General features: G+C 40.2%; 1 protein-coding gene across 12 annotated transcripts in view; it reads left to right on the top strand.

The window, feature by feature from the left end:
* The window catches only part of Ano4 (anoctamin 4), a 409,423-nt gene that overhangs the window by 334,354 nt on the left and 57,094 nt on the right, over nt 1–17,975 (top strand). For 11 of the 12 annotated variants that reach the window (NM_001395725.1, XM_039078690.2, XM_039078688.2 and 8 more), the window contains 4 exons: nt 679–800; nt 2,937–3,071; nt 4,093–4,189; nt 10,575–10,635. In NM_001395725.1, coding sequence (NP_001382654.1) covers nt 679–800; nt 2,937–3,071; nt 4,093–4,189; nt 10,575–10,635 — 415 coding nt within the window. The remainder of the gene's footprint in view (nt 1–678; nt 801–2,936; nt 3,072–4,092; nt 4,190–10,574; nt 10,636–17,975) is intronic. The other variant, NM_001106778.2, reaches the window with a different exon arrangement.

Here is a 17,975-nt window from a genome sequence, read left to right as displayed (position 1 = left end):
ACACACTAGGTTAGCAGCTGAGCTGAAACAAACCTGTTTAATCCCTTGCACAGTTCTACTGAGGAAGGCTTTCTACACTACTATGAATTAGTTTCCTTCCAAAGGTACCTTGTGTTTATGAAACTGGCGTCATCAGGATGGTCATAGACAGTGCTACGGACTCACTTGTCCATGAAGAGGTTGCATTAGCTTGAATCATTAGGATCCAAAGGTGGTGTCCAGCTTTCTACATTCAAATATTTTCATGTCTGTCAGTCTACATGGCAAGGCTACAGCTACGACCACTTACTAAACCTTATCTTGAGACAAGTAGAGAGCTAATGAACAAGCCTTGGGCATGGCCTGTGCCAGACTGCTGTGTCAGGGTGAATATTATGTTTCAGGATGGATTAGCAAAGTGGGGCTCAGACTTTAGGAGGTTTGTCCAGTATCCCAGTGAGGAAACAGCAGAACTGAGCTTGTCTGTCAGCTCACCTGCTTCTCTCAAGCACATGGTCTTTACCTGCTAACCTCAGCAGAAGACAAATCTAAACTAATGGATTGAAGTAGACGTGCTTCTTCCCCTTTCACAAAGAATGAGCCCTTTGTAGCCGCTCTCACCCCTTGGGCTACTCCTACCTTAAGACACGGGTATCATTGTCTCCTCATCACTCACCAACAGTGGTGTTTTTATCCCAGGGAAGTTATAGAAGTAAAAACTCCATTAAAACCCATGGAGCTGTAAACCACCGGCATCTACTGTATGAGTGCTGGGCCTCCTGGAGTGTGTGGTACAAGTACCAGCCTTTGGATCTTGTAAGGTGAGTTTGTAACTAACTGTACATAGAAACATGGCAGTGCACAATGGAGGCATTTTGTCTTCTAGGGCAAACTTACCTGGGAGGACACATTTAGCTCTGCTCTAATTTGGCTTTTTCCCAAGAGTAGCCTCTCAGGGGACACTTGGTAAATCTACCCTCACTCTGTTGAGGGTGATGTTTCCTCCAGATGGACCTTAAGGAAGGGCCATAGAAGGGACAGAGGTGATGGCTTAGACCTCCCTCAAGACTCCAAGAGGAGTGGGTCACCTTATAAAGAGGTAATGCCAATCAATTGAATATATTAGTGATGATCTAGGATCTTACTTCCCACAGTTGACTCTCTATGACCCAAAAATGCTCTTCTATTCCTAAACTTCCTGCTCACTGATATGACATAACAAGGAAAACTCTCCATAACTGACCCCCTGTAACAGGTCAGTCTATACAGAGGCTAAGTAAAAATGCATGGGCATGGATAGAAAGAGATTTTGTGTTTAGACTTGGGTCCTTTCCTAAAGACATCCCACTGTGTATATGTAAATATTTCAAAATCCAAAGTCTACAGATCTGAAAGTTGAAACACTTCTGATGCCAAGCATTTGGGGTAACAACTATTCAATGATTTGTGCAAATAGGACAGATGACATACTGTCATTCTGAAGTTTTTCAAGATTAATTTATTTTAATCTTATGACAATAATCTTTAAAGACTGTTTTAATTTTTAGGTCAAAAAATGAACCAGCTGTTAGCCTACAGTAATTGTGTGTTTATATTTTTGTTATATGTTTTACTTTCTAGATCTGTACCATGGCAGTTTGTGTACTGACACCTCATTATTTATTTAAAGACTATTCCTGGAGGTCGAGTGAGAACAATCCACCATCATAGATTCACCGTCAGAGAGAGAGAGAGAGAGAGAGAGAGAGAGAGAGAGAGAGAGAGAGAGAGCGCCATATCTAATCCCTTAGGCTAGCTAGACATGTTTTGTTTACTTCTGGACCCTTCAAAAATGGTAACCATAAAATAAAAATAAATAAAAAAAATTGAACTCAGGAGGGAATAACAAAAAAATCTCATTTTATATTCTGTCCCCACACAATTGTCCTTCTAACCATAGCCATTGCTACATATCTACCACATGTATACTCTGCACAGACCAAGATATTGATGAACTACATCGCCTTCTTTGAGGGTACCAAATAATACAGATGACCCAAGTAAGAAAAATATATTTCCCAAGACAGGTTTTCCTTTGATCAAATGTAGTCTGTGATAAACAAGGGGGCAGAGGAGGGAACAAAAACAAATGTCTTTCGGTCTCTGCCCCTTTTTGTAATAGAATTACACTGAGGAGAAGTGACAGAGCATTGCTAGTGCAAACCATCTCCATCAAAACAGCAGTCTGACTGAGATTTTGTAGTTAGTCCAGAGTCCTTGGAGTTGAAAAACTTGGTTTCCTACAACAGGGCCTGAGAGGTATTGGAAACACCCAGAAAAAATGACTAGACCGTGAATGATTAGATATAAACGAATGAGAGAATTTATAAAATGTATAATAATTCAGCTGAATGGAAAGACTAAATGTGGGTCAGCATTTACACAGAAGTGTCTGTAGACAGAGACCTGGCAGAGTAGAGTGTTGGCCCTGACTTGGTCTACCAAGACTTGAGTAGAATGAGTTGTAGAGCATTTAATGAACTTATATCTTAAATTCTTCTTGTCCTGTAGATAATACGTTCTCTTTATCTCTTGAATCTTGCCATATCTTCACACCACAGTGTCTCTCATGCTGCTTAAAGCTGCCTTTGCTCATTATCTGGTTGGTGGCAACGACAGTAGCCCTTTACCTGGCTCCCTTTTCCACTTTGACTCCTTCCAATCCATTCTGTAGTCTCAGAATAAGGTGCATAACTATGTCCCTTTAGGGGCAGGGTAATCATACTCCCCTAGTATAAAGTAATATGGGGGAAAGTTCATCTCAGAGCTTTGAGTTGACCAGATAGATGTTTCTTTCCTTGGCTCCCCATATCTGTCTTACCTGGAAAACCACATACTAAGTGACATAACTGGGCAAAGTGTTATAATGCTGAACTTCACACGTCACTGTAGTTTCAAGGTTTTTGTGTCCCAAACAGGCGGTATTTTGGAGAGAAGATTGGACTGTATTTTGCCTGGCTGGGATGGTACACAGGCATGCTCTTCCCGGCAGCCTTCATTGGCTTGTTTGTCTTCTTGTATGGAGTCACCACTCTGGATCACTGCCAAGTCAGGTATGGGGAACTTATGGGTGATTCCATTTCTTCTCAATATTTGGAGATGACGGTTTACATTTTGGTGGTGTTCATGACATATATATATATATATATATATATATATATATACATATATATATATATGTATATATATATGTGATATATATATGTGTGTGTGTGTTTGTGTGTATGTGTGTGTATGTGTGTGTGTGCGTGTGCGTGTGCGTGTGCGTGTGCGTGTGTGTATATTTCCACTACTTTCTCATTCTCTGTTGACCAATCTAAAAGGTTCTCTAGCTTTCTTGTAGCTCCTTGTAGCTCCTGTCTTTTGCTGCCATGGAAGCCAAAGTTAACAATTCCAGACAGATTTGTGAGCAAGCATTCATCCATGGAACAACTCATTTTTACTCAGTGACTGCACATTGTTTTTCTGAGTTTTTCTCCATCTTAAAACTGGTACTGCTGCTGGTGGTGCAGAATAATAGCTAGCAATCCTTTTCCATGGATTCTGTGTTTCCTAAGACACAAATACCCTTCAACAAATTACTAATGCCTACAGAATGGTCAATCTCTAGATGGAAATCAACCTATTGGTTTCCTCACCAAAATATGGTTTCAACTATTCATAGAGATCTTATTGCAAAGCTGGACTGCAGAGCAGAAATAACTTTTCCTTTACAAATGAGTAACTTTGCCTCTTGCCTACATTTTTTTTTTACTATTTTGAGATATTTTAATAATATTTAGGTTTTCCTCAAGGATTAACATTTTTTAGCTATTCCTCTAATTAATTGATTTTATCATGTGTATAGGTGAAGGTGGGCATTCATTTATTTCCCCGAGTTTAATTTATTAATATGTAAATAAAGCTTTATAAATAAGATTTATCAAGATATTAATATCAGAAAAGACTGAAAAGCTTCTGGGGGCATACGATATTGGTTTTAATTGTCAATTGGACATGAGAATTACTTCAGAAAAAGAATCTAAATACATTCTGCCTCATCAAGAGGAAGCCCTTCTCTATTCTCATTTTCAGTAAAGAAGTCTGCCAAGCAACAGATATCATCATGTGTCCTGTGTGTGACAAGTACTGTCCATTCATGAGGCTATCAGACAGCTGCGTCTATGCCAAGGTAAAATTCTATGCAGGCATCATTTTTGGGTGGGATACAATTTACCATAAGCTTTCCTGAGAAACACTGGGCAAATATAGTCCTCTGATATTTCCCATGTTTGAATCTCAGATTGTATTGTAAGACGGAGACATCAATATTCAGCATTCCAATGAAAATATATTTTTGAATGTGATATATCTAAAACATGTGTCTCCAGGCATCATCACAAGGCAAAACATGATGGCCTGGTTCAAAGAGCATAGGTGTTGGAGTCAGAGGAAGTTCAGTTTACATTTTTGTTGCTATTGAATGATGTAGTGGTAAATGCTACTCTATGCTCCTGGTGGGGCACGGGACTCAGTACTCACCCAAGAGCTCTGGATTCATGAATAAAACACACACACACACACACACACACACACACACACAGAGAGAGAGAGAGAGAGAGAGAGAGAGAGAGGGAGGGAGGGAGGGAGGGAGAGAGAGAGAGAGAGAGAGAGAGAGAGAGAGAGAGAGAGAGAGACAGAGAGAGAGAATGTTACTTTTAATATGTTTTAGTATCTCAATAACTGGACCAGTCCTGAACCTCCACATGGCTAACATATCCCCCTCCAATATTTCTGAGTTAATCTATATTTTATCTCTGCTACCCCAGGCTCAGTCAGGGGAGTGGCCCCTGGGGCCACTGCCCCGACTCCTATATGTCATCAGGCTCTTAAGTCTGATCTCTCTGCTTTACTGTCATGGAGATTCTGCCCTTTCTCTCCTCTATGTTTCTTGCCCAGGAATTCTAAACATCCCACCTCTGTCCCCCTGCCCAGCTATTGGCCATTGGCTCTTTATTGACCCGTCAAAAACCCAACCGTTGGCAGGACCTACAGTAGTGTGAATTCCCATGTAAGCACAAATCAAACCCCCTTTTGTCCAATAAAAAGGCTCTTTTCTCTCAGATATAAATTGAGCACAACCATAATAATTAGGTAAATTGTAAAGTATGGTATATAATTAACATCTAGTCTATCATATTTGCCAATTTATACAAAGTACTCGAACACATATCATGACTTAAAGAGTTTACAATTCTCTACCTGAAACATCCTTTCAAAACGATTTCATATTCCTCAATGCTAAACAACTTAAGTTTGGTTATGAGGTTATAATTAGTCTTTAACCCCATCGGAAATCCAAGAACAAATTAAATATTACCTGAATATATAGGAAGAACAAAAACATAGTTTCCAAAACTTAACTGAACTGTAGAGATGGCTTACTGCCTGGACAGTCCCCTATCCTCAAAACATTGGAGCATCTGTCTTCAGTCTTCTGGCCCAGGATCATCTGCCAGACCTTAAATGAAGCAGGAACTACGAAGGACTAGTTTACTCTGTCTTGGCAGAGCTAAGCTGTCAACTACCCTGCATTGCATGTCCTTTCTTGGACAATGTTTTTAGACTGTAGATGAATTAGGGCAATTTTTGTCAAGTGGCTACCTTGCCATAACTGGAACAAATCTATAGGGAGGTTTGGATGCTCAATTTCTTCTTTGAACTGTAAGGGGGGGTCCTGTCAGGAGGAGACAAGTCTCTAGTCAGATAATCTTTGATAAGGAATTTATACAAAATGTTATTGTCTGTGGATTTCTGATGTTTTTGAAGACAATCTATGTAAAGTGTATCTGAACTGTTAAACCTTGACTGCTCTAAGCTATTTCTATTAGAATATTGTAGAAAGCACATAACCATGAGTTTACTATCTGGTTCTTAACTTGCCTTACTTAATCATCCTAAATAGTTTGTAATAGCAGTTATTGGAAGGACTGGGTCTAAGCCTTGTATTATGAAATGAGTTGCATAGGCACAATGCCTATCTAAGAGCAACAATATTAATTTCAAATTTTGTATCAATATAAGAAATTTATACCAATGAAAACCTTAAATCTGCATCAATCTTGTACCAATATAAATTTTGTACCAATGTAAAATTATAACTCAAATATGTATCAATTATAAACATTTTACCAATATAAGATTGCAGCTTATAATGCTTTGCCTAAGAACAAATTTAGTAAACCATCCCATCTATTTCCCCCTTGTTCAAAATTATGACCATTTCCAAATTATCTCCTAAAATAACAACTTATCTATAATTTATAAAATAACCATAAGCATACATCCAAACCCAAGGGATCCACAACTTCTTGCTGAATAGGGGTGATGAAAAATTTTAAGTGGCGGGGAGGGGTAGGAAAATTAGAAAACTTGGTTATACTTAAGAAAGCTAGCTTTAGTATCTGTTATTCAGTCTTTGAATGCTTAGGAGGCCCAGGGCTTGGCTGGAGTTCTGGCGGGATTGGTCTGAAAGGCTGGATAAAATGAGTCTATCTTTACATCAGGAAGCATATGACATCTGTAGTCAGGGAGTGTGGGAGGATGAATCCTGTGTTTAGCTGACTTCCAACTTTTTATACAGTCCAAGCCCAAGCCTAGGAAATGGTGCTGCCCACTTTAAGAGTGGAGCTTTCCACCTTAATTAACTCAATCAAGATAAATCCTCACCAGCATGGCCAGAGCTTGTGATTCTAGACCCTGTCAAGTTGACCGCTCAGTTATTATCCATCACAGATGCATAGGTTTTGCCAGACTGATAAAGTGATTAACGGTAGGGAAGATGGCTGAAACCTCTGCTTTAGAAATTCCATAACTAATCCAGGAACCTAGATGTTCATGCATTATTTTTGGAGACCTTTGCCATATGCATGTTCTGATTTTGACTCTACTCTCTATCACTTGTTTGTCAAGAATAAGTCATCTAAGTTCTCTGACCCTAAGATTCTTTTTATCTACAAAATGGACATGGCACAACCTGTCCCAAATTCTCAGTAAATGACAGTTATGGATTTTTGGCTTTTCTTTATCATTATTGTCAATCATCAAATCCAGGTCAGCTACCTGCCCGTTGACCTTGAATAGGTACTGCCTTTCTGGGACTAAGTTTCTTGTTCCTAAATGTATTCGGGGCTGGACTTCTCCAACCTACTCCATGACACATCCTGATAGCTGAATAATTCTGATTATTATCATATGCTGTCCCATACCTGTTTTTTACGGTATATCTCATTTTAACAAAATGTTAGATACATTCATCAAATTCCTAGAGGATGTTTTAGACTTCAAGGCAGCATCATATGCAAACAAAACCTAGAGTTCAGGTTAATGAAGTCTTCCTCCTAAGATCCACTGCCTAGATTTGCCTAGATTCCAGATATAAAAGGAGTTGGCAGATTTTATCAAACATCTGTGATTACTGCAGCCTGGATCTAGCTAATTACTCCATTGGCTTGCTTTGTTCTCTTAGGACAAGAGAACATTTGATAGGCAGCCCATAACCCGCCCATCCATAATGGCTACAGCACTTGCAGGTGGCGGGTCCTGTGGGCAGAGCCCATGCTGTAGCATTCAGCAGTGAGTCTAAAAGGAGGTGGACTCTGAATATATGTCACAAGAGACCAAAAAAAGCACAAAGTGTCTCTCCTTATCTTTAAATGACACAAAGATCAGGACATAAGGACAAATTAAGCAGGGCAACCTTGAGAAATGTACAGTTTTAAGTCAAGAATTCATCAGTAAAGCAATTTTACTAAAAAGCCATGAGAAAATGTATGTTTTAGAGACCTGCGTTCAGAAAGCATCACATTTTTTGTTGCTGGGAGGGTTTTTATCTGATTTAGTTTTTCAGTTTGGTGTTCTCTGCATTTTACTGCCTATGAAAGGATTTCTAAAGCAAAGAGGAAATCCTTGATAAGTCCTTAAATTAACCATCATGAATAGTTCGGAGTATTCAGATTTCATAGGGGCTTCTATTGGCACTAATTCTACCAAAAATTTAGAATAATCCTAATTTTGACGTTATTTCCATAATTGCTGGACCGCTTGTGTTATTTCTAACCTGCATATCAATTTCGAGGCAGGTGTTATTACCCTCATCTTACTCACAAGTGTAAAACCTACTCATCCTTACTCACGAGACAGTAATTCTGGTAGACACGAGCCTTGGTTTACTCAATTAAACCCAACTTCTTTACCACCAGACCCAACTGAGTTGTATGATGTATAGACTCTGAATTTTGTCTTTGGTCTTCCCTAAAATCTTTAGACCAAAGTCAAGAATAACAGAACCAGAGTTCTACAGGATTCCTTTAGAAGCACTTATTAGAAATGTCAAGAGTGAGTGTGTGGGACTTGTATATACAGCAACCCTAGTAAGCAGATAATGGATTATCACACGGCCACTGCTCTGCTCATCCCTGGCATGCGTGAGAGTCTGAAGCCGACCACCAAGTAGTTTAAGCAAGGAGAGACTGACAAGATTATATTTTTTCTGCAAAAACAAAACAAAACAAAAAACAAAAAACAAAAAACGAACAACAACAACAAAAAGATCAGGAGGTAGCTCCAAGCCTAGAACTAGCCATCCAGTGTCTCTCCCCAACACATGCACATGATATCATCCTGTGGACAGGTTTGTTTCCTATTGCGGGAAGATGGTTGCATCCCCAGGCAACCTTAAGAATACGTTTTATTCTTATTTTAAATTCTTGGTCTTCGGACAAGGGATAAAACTCAATGGCAGGGCATTTGCCTGTAGGAGGCTCTGGGTTTCATCCCCATCATAAAAAAATTGCCTCAAATTTTGATTTGTTGTTCTGGAGTCTGTACTCCTTTAGAGAGTATATGTTGGGCCCAAGAGATGGCTAAGCAGTAAAACATTTGCCATGCAAGTCCAAGAACCAGAGCGCAGATCCCTAGTAGTCACATAAAACCCAGCCAGGTGCAGTAGCTTGCCTATAATCCCAGAATACCAGAGGCAGAAAGGGAACCCCTTAAGCAAGCTGTCTACATTAGCTGAGTCAGCAAGTGCTGGGTTTGACTGAAAGACCCTGCCTCAACATATAAGATGGAGAACAGCCAAGGAAGACTCCTAGCACTAACCTTAGGCCTTCACACATACAATAAGTGCTCAGTCATACTCATATGCATGCCCACACACACACATGTACCCCACATAAATCAGTTTGATACTGCCACCAACCTCCTCGGAGCATCTTGAGGTCTTTGTTCTTGAGTTTTATCAGTATCTGGAGTCTATTCTCTTGCTTTTCTTTGGTGGGAGCTGGCCAAGGGCCAAGGTAAGCTAAATTACCAGTTTTCTAGGAACTAAAAGTTCCCATTTTCTTACTTCTTCTGATTCACACTGATAACAGCAGTGGAAGACTGTCTCTTCACATGCTTACATATCCTGTCCTAAGATAGTACTCTGCTGGACACGATTGATCCATGTACTCCTAGGAAATAACATAAGAGACATCTGCTGTGTGGGTGGGAATGATCTAGGCAAATCAAAATGACAGCCACAATTTAATCAAGAATCTACCCTCATGCTACAGACTATTACACTCACCAGATATCAAGACAAGGATCCTGAATGCACCATGTACTAGAGCTCTCGGAATTTTATGATACTAGGTGGCCAATTCCTTCTGGCATGTGATTTGGCACTTGTGTTACATTTAGTGTTTGAAAGCTGCCCATCTCTCCTACATTAAAGGAAAGAAAAAAGCAGAAACTTTTGGAATAAAACAAAATAAGGCAAGAAAACGCCTGTTTATGCTGGGCATATTCTCCAAGGACAGTAAAGTATACTTTTCTAGGGAAACATAAAATGCCCTAAAGGCTATGTTTTATGAAACTATCAGTCATCAATTGGTCATGGACTTTGGCATGATTCAGACCTTAGGTGGAAAATGAGCTTGGCTGTTTTGCAATAAGGCATCACTAACGTCTTTGGGTTGGGTGGAATGCGCAAACATAGTGGTTACATGAGGCTTTAATGAATGTAAGAGTGGATTTGATAATGGCTTCTTGCCTCTTGCATTCATAATGCTAAAATGCGAAGTAGCCCACAAAACATTTGCTCAAAACGACAGGCTCAAACTAGCTCTATTCTTGAAGTAAATAAATGAGACACCAGAAACCATGTTTGGGGAATTCTGAGCCTGTAAACAAGCAACAAAGCACCTTCCTAGTCCTAAATATGGTTATATCCATATCCATATAGATGTCTAAGGGTTTTTATGGTTCACAAGTGGAATTCTTAGTAGCCCTATTGGGGCTGCTAACAAATGTTCAACTGCGTGATCCCAGTATAAAGGGAATAAACTCTTTTTGCCACATCTGAATTTCATAGTCAGAAGACAGCCCCCTTCTTACTCATTGTCAAGGGGAATATTCACCAAAGAATCCTTAAAATCCTTAAATCACCATAAGTACTTTCATGCAGCTTTAAAAATAGCAGTTAAAATGTTGTCTGTGGGAAGTTAATTCTGAACTGATTCTGCTATTCCCAGGTGACCCACCTTTTTGACAACGGGGCTACTGTGTTCTTTGCTGTGTTCATGGCAGTCTGGGGTAAGTGAATAACAGTCATAAAGCTTGACTTCCCCCTCACCTACCCTCTACCATGTTTCTTTAGAGCCTAGATGTCAACGGAGAAAGCTTGAGTAAATTCAGTTGGGTGTCCTGTTGGCAATGAGCAGGTCACTAATTAACTTGATTTACATTTAAAGTGATAGTATACAAGAGAAGGATGTCTGATATTTTCCTCTAAAACCTTTGACAGATTCATCAATTTCCTTGGAATTAGCCTCTATCTCTGGCTCTCAGAATTCTTCTGGGGCTGATAGGCACCAAGGATGCTGGCATCTGTAGCCTCTCTATGAGCAGTCTGATTCCTACAGGAGTTCTGCCTTCTCTAGTAGTGGAATATGTGACAATTTCTCGCTCTTTTGCTACCTTTAAATCCTCAATTCATTTGTATCACAGAGGAGGAGGGGGGGAGGAGGAGGGGGGAGGAGGAGGGGGGGAGGAGGAGGAGGAAGAGGGGGGGGAGGAGGAGGGGGGAGGAGGAGGAGGAGGAGGGGGAGGAGGAGGGGGGGAGGAGGAGGGGGGAGGAGGAGGAGGAGGAGGAGGGGGAGGAGGAGGGGGAGGAAGAGGAGGAATAATAACTAGGTCAATGAGAGTTTTGGCTACAGGACTGATATCAAGATCAAAAATAATACATATCTTGCTTCCCTGGAACATATAAGTGTCATAATCAGGAAGTGTAATAAGGAACCAATGCTTAAGTTTTGCCGTTGTTATAAATTAAATTACTTTGGAAAATGTACTTATTTCTTTAATCAGTAGTACGTAACTCCGTCTGGTGCCAGCCACATATAAAATGGAACTAGTGCCAGGCATACAGGTGGAAATTAGAAGAACTAACTCACAACCAGGGATAGCGATACCATGAGCATCCTTACCCAGCATCCCCAAAAGCTAGCTCTTCCCTGAACGCTAATCTACTATGTAGTGTACAGTGGTGTCATTCGGGAAGAGTTAAATACAAACCTTCCACACCCACTTTAATATTTCTCCAATTTCTAATACCCATTGATAAATCTTTTGAATGAGCTGTCTTTCTCCTCACAATCTAAGCACTGACGTTATATTAAAGTGAAATTTGGTTCAGCGTTCTTTGTCTTGAAAGTGAAATCGCTTGCCTCTTTCCCAATAATGCTACTGTAAAAGAGGTTGCTTTTGTTGCTGGTGGTGATGGGTTTTTTTGCAAGTTGTCCAATCCCGTGAATGACAAGTTTTATCAATGGTCCCTTTGCCGAGATTAAGCTGGTTGATGGTGGAGCCTGGAATTGAGAAGAGTCTAAGATTACAAGTGAGTAGACTGGAGACTATACTTTACAATATATGCAGTAGGAGTCTGATAGATTTTCTATAAGACACTGGGCACACAGGAACATTTTGGAGTCTCTCTTGGCAAAGCAAACCTTGGACAATTCACCCTCTCAATTGCTTCATCTCGATTGACAACTTACTGCTTAAATCCTATGCTCTTCCCAGAAATGCTCTAGTCTGAGGGCCAGACTCTGTCATCTCAAGTGCTCCTTTGCAGAAAGAGATGTGTCTTGTACAGTGATCTAGGATATCCAAAAATAATAACAGTTATACTAGTAGTATATGTTTATTGCCACAGACTGTCCTAAACACTATACATACCTTCTCTAATTTAATCTCCACCACAACCTCCAAGGAAACTGCTATCACTGTGCTCGTGTAATAGCCAAGAAAATGGAAGAAGCCAGCATATAGCTAAGCGGGCAGTTAATGGGAGCAGTCACAGCTCTTCAGCTACCAAACAGGCATGGGTATTGTTTGTAAGCAGTTGTTTCATCTCTGGCGATCCCAGCCTCCAGATAACAAGCTGTCATAGTCACCGTGAACCTAGCTTTGGCTGCTTTGGGATGGCGATGTTTTGCAGAAGCCTTCCAGCTCGAATGGAGCTCAGTCTAATCCTGTCAGGATCATATCTTGCGATTGACAAGTTATAACATTTATGAAAACAGATGCTCCCTGTTTTCAGAGTAGTTGCTAGACACGATCTGATGAGAGCGGAGTGATTTGCAAGGGCTCTGGGCGAATGTGCTGTTCCTTAGCTTTGCTTTGCGTCACCAGCAGAACAGTAAACTCTCCATTTGGAGCCAGTCTGTAGCACTGCCCCCTACCCTGCCTTGCATGTTAGTTCCGCTTATGTCTCCATGTGTACTGCAGTACGGCTGGCTCCATGAGGGTCTTTAAGTTACAACATGAACCCAGGACTCTGGACGAAAGGTGCAATATGGTCCTTTCCTCTATGCTCCTGTCTATTCACAAGAAGTTGAGGGACAGAAAAATTGCAGACTAAACTAGCATCTCTCCCTAGAGAGAAAAAAAGCAAATCATTAGAGAAGTAAATGCTAGCCGAGACCCATCATGAAGTAGCTTCTGATCTTTATTGTTATGTCCTCCTTTTCCTTTAATTTTTTTTCAACTCTCACTGCTGCTTTTAAAAATTAATCACCAGCAAATAACAAAATGAGACACTATAGGCCCTCTAGTCAAAATAACAAGGTAGTGGATATTTTACTGCAAATTGAAAGGTTTTGTACAATTCTGTAAGGAATTAGCAAAGGGAACCTGCCTCTTTTTAAATTACTATTAGAATAATTAACCTTTTGTTTCTGGTGTCTAACTTCATCTTTTGTAATCTTATCTACATGTCCAACAAAAATGACACTGTCCAACAACTGTGCCCTGTTCCAGAGCCATTTCAAAGCCTCCTCCATAGGGCACATCGATTAAGATCTTGGTGTTAGCAGAATGTACACTCCTTGCCACCATTCACTGGGTGGTGTTGTATGATACTATCCTCGGATAGATGTCACCTAACATCGACTCGCCCGGGGAGGAAACTGATAATAGGCCAAAGAATAGATACCACCAAAGTCCAGTTTAGTGAATCATGAGTTTTATAAAGTTTACTTACAGAAACATGGATGGGGGTTACTCAAAGAACAGAAATGACTCAAAACTGCATAGCCAAAGTTCACCTCAGCAGAACAGCTCCTAAGATCTAGGAACCAGGACCATACTGTGCAACTTGAAAGTGGCTGAACAGGTTGAAGAGTGTCCTTTGCAGATATAGTTCAGTTGGCCTAAGGTTTTTTCCAGACAATTTGGCTGTCATGACTGCCAAGCAATTTCTCTAGACTTAGCATTGTCTAGACAGCTTGTCTTCTCTAAAGTGTCTCTCTGGCTATGTGTTTGGAGTAGAAGAGATCTAGTGAATCCAGTCATTTTCAGGAACTTCCTGAAGCTATTTTGAATTGTTGACTTCCTGTATTTCCCAAAACAGCAGTCCTCAGCCTATATGTCATGACCCCTTTGCGTTACAAACAACCCTTTCATGGGGACCACCTAAGACCACCAGAATATACACATATTTACATTATTATTCATAACAGTAGCAAATTATAGTTATGAAATAGCAGCAAAAATAATTTTATGGTTGGGAGACACCACACCATGAGGAACTGTATTCAAAGGTCAGGTAGCAGCGTTAGGAAAGAACTGCTGCAGTAGGGCGGAATGTTTCACATTCCCTTGGGACATCCTATTGTGTCTCACCTCTATGTAAACAGGATATGTCTTAATGCGTTCCTTCCAAGATAAAGGAAACCACAGCCGGTAAATGAAAAGGATGATGTCTGTATTCTCAACAGACACCCTGTATATCATGGGTTGTCAATTATAGTACAGGTTAAAGTACAGCAAAGTAAACAAAGTGCGAGCCCAGTACCTCACAGATTTAGACTAGAAGAAGTTGGGGAACCACGTCAATCAACGGTGGGCACTGGAATGGCGGCAAGCTTTTTCCTAAGTTTTATTTAGGGATCGTTTACATACAACGAAATCCAGCAATATTCCATGGGCAACCTCATAGGTTATGTTGACTGTATGAAGTGTTGTAGTCCATCAGTATCATGGTGGCATGAGACTTTTTAATCCTGTAGAAGCTTCCTCCTGGCTTGGCAGCCAGTGCATTGGCACCCTGATGCCTGCTTCCCGGTACACATTCAGCCATAGCAGATTATGTCAGAAAAAAAAATCAACACAGTGTTTGGTGTCTGACTTCTTTCACTACAGTCAATGCTACTGAGATTCAGTTCTGTTCCTGCACAGATCAGTAGTTTGCTTCTTTTTTGTTCAGTATGGTCTTTATCTCATTGTCTGGTTGTTCCAGAGTTTGTATACTACCCAAGTGGTAGTTGCTTGTGCCCAGTTGAGGTTTTAACTCTCATGAATGAATAGATTGCTGGCTTTCTAAATCTTTTTTTGTTTTGTTTTGTTTTGTTTTGTTTTCAAGTCTTTGCCTCCATATTTTCTTGGATAGATAATTACAAGTGGCATGACTGGATCAGAGGATAAGTAAATAACATCATAAGTAGCTGTTTTCCAGAGACTTGACATCCCATCAGCACTCCATGAGAGTTACCAGTCATACCACATGCTCACAGACACTGGGGATTATCAGTCTCTATAATTATAGTCATTTTCAAGGGTGTGCATAGCCAGCACTTTATAGCTTCGATTTGAATTTCCTTAGTGAGCAGCGATGCTAAGCATCTGTCCTTGCCCTTCTTTGTAACCCACATAGTTTCCATAGTGAAGAGTTTGTCCACATTGCTCCTTCATTGTTTGTTCACACTGCTTGCGTTGGGCTGTCTGTCTTCTTTTAGTTATGTGAGTTCTTTATGTATGATGATAAAAGTGTTTTATATATTTGTAAATGCCTCTATTTCAAGTTGGCATTTTAATGTTTTTATTAATTCTCTGATAATTACACACACACACATACACACACACACATACACACTCTGTATTTTGATCATATTCATCCTCACTCCTCCCTATAACTCCTCCCAGATCCATCCCACTATCGGACCCTCTTCCCAACTTCATGTGCTCTTTTTTATCTCTCATTTTAGTTAAAATAATATTATGTTATTTACCCCTCCTTCCTCCAACTCCTTCCACATATTCTGTTCAAATGTGTTGCCTTCTTTTCTTTATTATTTTAGATATATGCTTACTGTGTATTTAAAATCATTATTATTTATACATAAATACAACCTGGTGAGTCTGTTTGCTTAGTATTGGATAACTAACTGGAGGGCTCACCCCGGCGCTCACCCCTGAGGAAGGCCTCTTTCAGCAAGTTGATGGTTGCCTTTTCACTCATATCCTCCTAATGTGGCCCTCCTAGATAATACCTCACCTCAATGATCATCTCCCTGACACATTAAGACCATTATTCGGTCCTCTTTTCCTAAACAGTGTCCTGGTGACTCTAAGCCATGATCTGATGCAACAGCCCTGAGTAGTTTCTCTACTCTTGGTTGTCACAGTTCTTCACTGCCTTATAGCCATGTGGATAGACGTTATTTTATTGTGTTTTAGTAGTTAAGGAGGAAAGTGAAGGTCTCCAAGCCATGACAGGTTGGTCTCGTTATACCGAAAGGCAGTACGAACTCAACAGGCCCCGTAAAACTCTAGTCCCTGGGGGCAAAAAACTACAGTGCCTGCCTGTGGGACTCCTCAGCTATCAGGTCAGGAATGGTGTCAGGATCCCCAGAGCTAACTGGGATTGGAGAGACAGTACTCGCTTCCAGACTTTCCCAGCATCAATGTACCAGACAGAATGTTGAGCTGCGTCTGGGACAGAGAATTTTTTTTTCTTTTTCTTTTTTCTTTTTTTCGGAGCTGGGGACCGAACCCAGGGCCTTGCGCTTGCTAGGCAAGCGCTCTACCACTGAGCTAAATCCCCAACCCCTGAGAATGTTTTTAAATGACTGTTGAGAATTTCTGTGTCAGGATGCCTGTGAAACCAGATGGACTGTCATGTGTCATTTAACCATGGAAATCACTACATCTAGCCAATCATTTGGTACTTGAAATTAATGGGATTAATTATTGTTACATGAATGGAAGGAAGGGGGTTCTTGAGAACTGTCTTTCAACTTGTTTAATCAGCAGTGTTTGCCCCTATTGCATAAGACACCCTAGACACTGGGTTTCCGTCAGGATAATTTTAGAGTATTTTCCAGCAGATCGGACTTTAATAAATTGTCCTCTCTGGCTTTCTGTCCCCCTGTGAGTTTCAAATCTTGCATGTAAATTCATACACTCATCTCAAAGGTTCTTGTACGACTGAATGGCTCTGATCTTATTAAAAATATGTCTTCCTTCCTCACTCTCTGGACTCTACAGTTACCCCACTTTGACATGTTGCAATATCTCATAAGCATTTCAGTTCTCATTTACATTATTATACCAGCCTGTTTTGGATGTTGTAAATTAGTAAACTATAAATATATGCTGTTGGGTTCTTTGATAACAATACTTAATATTTTTATTTGGATGTCGACATGGTTTACCTGAAGTTTTTTTTCTCTTGAAAATTGTGAGCCGTTTTCTGTACCACGGCCAATGGGAACTGGGAAGGGTCTGTCACCCCACCTGCAATATACAGACCTCCTTTGTTCCAATCCCCAGCTCCCTATTAGGAGAACTTGTTTTCTCTCTTCTGTTTGGTACTCTGTTCCTTTCTTAGCTATGAGTTATGATTCTTAGCTAAGTTACAAAGTGCGTGTATGTGTGGATTTTACACCTTAAGCTCTCAGGAAATGCCCTCATGCCTCTGGTTCTCATGCCTTGGGAGACATTTATTGTTTAGTTCACTACATCTAGTCAAAGCAAACAGCCTCAGAAAGTTACAAAGGACTAGTAAAAATGAAATCTGTGAATATTACTATTTTCATGTTTAAAAAGGCATTAGTATTGGTAGAAAATGGATTGTACATGTGAAGTAAACCATTCTATATTTCCTAGAAAGTAAGAATCTTTTTTTTTAATAGCTTGGCCCTGGGAATCAAATTCAGAACTTCACGCTTACAAAACAGGAGCCCCACCAATCAAGCTGTGTCCCAGATTTAGCAAGAAAATTGTCCTAAATAGATTTCTGAGGATGCTTTGAGTCAGCAGAGGTTGGGTCATCATTCTGAAATAAACATCCCCTATTTTTTCCCATGCACACTGCCCACTTTATCAAGTCTTCATTCTTGACTTTATTCAAGTAAGTAGAACGCAAGCTTCTGACAAGTTGAGGGGAGGTGACACCATAAGATCTTTAAGTCTTTTAAATTTTTCAAATATTTTTACATTTATTTTCTAGCAGTCAGCTTAATTTTTCTCTCGGCATTCCCGAACAGACATTTTAAAGATAAAGAGTCAAATTAGGCCTTTCAAAACCAATTACGTTATCAGTAGGGGAAAATGCAGCACTGTATCCCTGCAGCTTTTAGAAAAAGTGTGGG

This window comes from Rattus norvegicus, chromosome 7, assembly GCF_036323735.1.
Source record: "Rattus norvegicus strain BN/NHsdMcwi chromosome 7, GRCr8, whole genome shotgun sequence".
Taxonomy (NCBI): domain Eukaryota; kingdom Metazoa; phylum Chordata; class Mammalia; order Rodentia; family Muridae; genus Rattus; species Rattus norvegicus.
This window is presented reverse-complemented; position numbering and strand designations above follow the sequence as displayed.